Genomic DNA, 3524 nt, shown 5'->3' with positions numbered 1-3524 from the left:
GAGAAATAACAAAATAATCAAATCCCCGTTTCATTCAACTAGAGAATCTTCATGTGTTGTTTAATTTTTTTTGAAATAAAATAGTACTAAAGAATGTCATATTTAGGATTTACTAACAGCATTAGTGAACTCATTAATTTAAATTTTATCTTTTTGAAAAATTTTAGATTGAATTTATTGTTATTATGCTACTGTGGACATATTTCCTATTTTTAAAGATTTTTTTATACATTGATAACTTTCCCTCCATCTCTAGCTGTAACTAATCTAACATATAAATTATGGAATACAAAAAGAGAAATTTATTTGAAAATAATTTTATTTAAACCTTAAAATTTAATCTCATAGTTTAAAGCAGCTTATAGTGCCAATAAAAAATGACGTCATACAATACAAAGGCCTAATGATAGGCCAGAATACATTTTCTCGTATTCATTCGAAACCGGTGGATAGTAACTGGTTCTCATCCATACGAAAAAACTATGTCTAGCATCGTATTATATCCAGCTTTCTACAAAAAAAATGTACAATCATAAGATTAAAACCAGTTTTTTTAGCCGGTGCCTTCGGCACCTCGGGGCTAAAAAAAACTGGTTTTAATCTTATATTTGTACATTCTATATCCACGGAAAGCTGTTTATAATACGATGCGAGAAATAACTATTACCATTGGTCAATTGCAATGTATACTGGCCTATCATTGGTCATTTGTATTGAATGAAGTCCTTATTTTATAGGCACTATAAGCTGCCTCAATATTTTCTTTGGCATGAAAGAGAATTAACCTTTTTCTAACCAAGAATTAAGACCTACATATATGAAGTCTCTAAAAAATATCCTTCAAACACCTTTTATCGATATTTTAAAACCATATTCAGCTTTTTTATTAATTTAAGCCATATTAAACGCTTAGCTTTTAAGTTGTTGTTACAATTGTTTTGTTTTTTTTAAACAAGGATGTCTACATCCATAAGTAGCAAAGCACAAAAAAAGTTATTTAAAACCTATATAGATTAAATAATTTATAATATGAAAATCACGAAACCTGTCACATATAATGAAGTATTCTTATTAACAACTTACCAAAAAAATTATACTAGCTGTTGTGCCCTTACCTCATAAGGGTCTGATTCAAAGATTAAGTGGGGTAAAACTAGACTAAATCTATCCAAATTCTCAGCCTAAAACCATCCGTGGACATATGTAAAGCTTCTCTAAAAAGGAACCAATCCGTTCATTATCAGTTATTAAAATCTTATGCTTCAGACAAAAATTAACCTTACTACTTTATACTCATAGGACATCAAATTAAAAAATCAGCTGAGTAATAACGTTTTCCCTAAATCTAGCAGACAAACGGAATTATAGAGTAGCTTCGCTCATCAGCAATTGGAATAGTGCAAGGGACAGTTGCATGAAGTGCATTTAAAAGTTTGATTGCAAGCATAAGTTACAAGACTACTATGTATACATATATAGTTTTTTATTACAATAAATAGCAATCAATTTGGCACCACAAAAATAGTCATCAAGCTGTTTTCTGATAACAGGACAGCTATTTATGTTTCATATATCCAAAAAATATGTTTTTCAAGTCATGATATTTTTTAAACTACCTGGTAAAAATTAAAATTTTTCAAATAAATGTCCTTTAGATGTAGTTTAAAATATTTAAGTGAAAAAAAATGCAGTTTACTAAAAAGTTTGAATGCATTTCGTGCAACTTCCCCTTTACACAAAAAAATCCTTGGTAAAAAATATAACGCTTTATACGAACGGACGGTCTGGCCGTAACTAATAGAATATTTCACTATCCAAAAAAATACAAAATATAAATTGAATATATTTATTTATTTAATTTATTTGAATAAATTTTATCACATCACAGAATGGAGCATTTTAAAAATATATAAATCTAACAATTATTATACAGAATGAATAACAAATAAAAGTTGGAATCACTTTAAACATAGGCAAACCAGAAGATAAGTTTACCTACAAATTTATAATTAATTGATTCCAACAAATCAGAATCAGAATGAATACAATTATGATTTTAAAATTTGTTGGTTTTCAAAAATTGTTTTTCATAGGGATGAGATAGGATACATTGTAAATTACACTGGAACCCAAAGTTTTAAAAAGTTTTTTATTCGTTTGTTTTTAAACATTGGTTATTTTTGTTTGGTTGATGTACATTTCACCGTCCAATGCCTTAACCGTTTTTTTTCTCACTTAAATTCTAAAACAATTAATATTCACACAACAAATTAATTTTAAAAACATTGATTGAACAGCTTACAATGAATCTTGTAAAATCTCGTGGGATCATTGTCTATAAGATTATTATCACCTTCAAACTCAACAACATTATCCTGCAAAGTATCTTCATACTTGGAATAACTAAAGGTGATCTGTTTATCAAAGTCTTTTATGGATCTTAATGGCTCCAAATGACTGTGAAATAAAGATACTTGAGTGAGTGGAATTTTTAATAAAATCTCCATAAGATATCCCATAGTGACGTCATCAGGTAAACGGATTGTATCTGACAATTCTTGAAATTTTCCATCCACAACAAACGGCCGCATTTTTTCGGCGAGGCCGCGTGAGATGCAAAATCCGGCTCCGCCGGTAGCAAACCAGAATTTTACAGTCTTTTTCTCAGGTAGCTGCAGTCGGTCCAAAACCTCAAGCTTTTTGGGGATAGAAACCTTGCCCAGGTACCAGGGCTGGCTGGATGGATACCTGGCCAGCATGTCCAGCAGAGCGGGTGTGTTCAGGTAGTTATCATCATCCAGATGGCAAAACCAGTCTTTGTTATCATGTTCAGCCATCAAAAAGTGACCAATTTCCGCCTCTAATTTACAGGACAGCGCCGTACGACTGTGATCCGATGGACAATCCGTGACAATCAACGGATTGCGGCCGCTAACACTGGCCGCCAGCTGTTCTGTCTGCCTGTCGGTGGCATCTGTAAAGAAATAGGTAGACTCTGGAGCTGTGTGGTACCAAGTATTTAAAACTGGCTCCAGGCGGGTTTTGTGGAATTTAGCCGTTGTTTTCACTGCTATAAACACTCTGTCCGGGCTAACCTTACTGGGTAAAGCATATGTAACGGCCAATAAAAAGGCTTGTATGATAAAATTCACAAGTAACATTATTGATTACAACTTAAAACCCAAATCATAGGCAAAAGTTTCAGTATTTATGTCTTTACTCTTTAATGGTAATTTGAAAACTAATGGAAAAATTAACCAAAATGAGAAACTGCTTTATTTTAAGCTCGTGCAATCCTTTCCCATTTTCAGGGGTGTGATCCTAGATTCCCCTTTGAGTTCCCCTTTGAATCCTAATATCCCCTTTTCAATGTCCACCTCCTCCACCCACCTCTAAGTCACTTACACCCTGGGGTGCATTTCAATATTTGGGTATTTTCATGATAAAGCTAAGTTTACATAAAGCAAAATTGTAGATTCATAATTGGAAATCTTTTTGAGTACAACGGAAAAATCAGAATAAAA

The 3524-nt window shown here is 32.1% G+C and overlaps 1 protein-coding gene across 1 annotated transcript; it reads right to left on the bottom strand.

Annotated features, from left to right (window-relative positions):
- Positions 1 to 1834: 1834 nt before the first annotated feature.
- Positions 1835 to 3239, bottom strand: LOC145326196 (beta-1,3-N-acetylglucosaminyltransferase lunatic fringe-like). The gene has a single exon (XM_080169359.1). The coding sequence runs from the start codon at positions 3159 to 3161 to the stop codon at positions 2277 to 2279; it is 885 nt and encodes a 294-aa protein (XP_080025485.1). The 5' UTR covers positions 3162 to 3239; the 3' UTR covers positions 1835 to 2276.
- Between the last annotated feature and the right edge of the window lie 285 nt (positions 3240 to 3524).

Source organism: Acartia tonsa, chromosome 8 (genome assembly GCF_053477335.1).
Source record: "Acartia tonsa isolate MP-2025a chromosome 8, ASM5347733v1, whole genome shotgun sequence".
Lineage (NCBI taxonomy): Eukaryota > Metazoa > Arthropoda > Copepoda > Calanoida > Acartiidae > Acartia > Acartia tonsa.
Note: the sequence above shows the minus strand (reverse complement) of the source record. Positions and strands in the feature narration are given on the sequence as shown.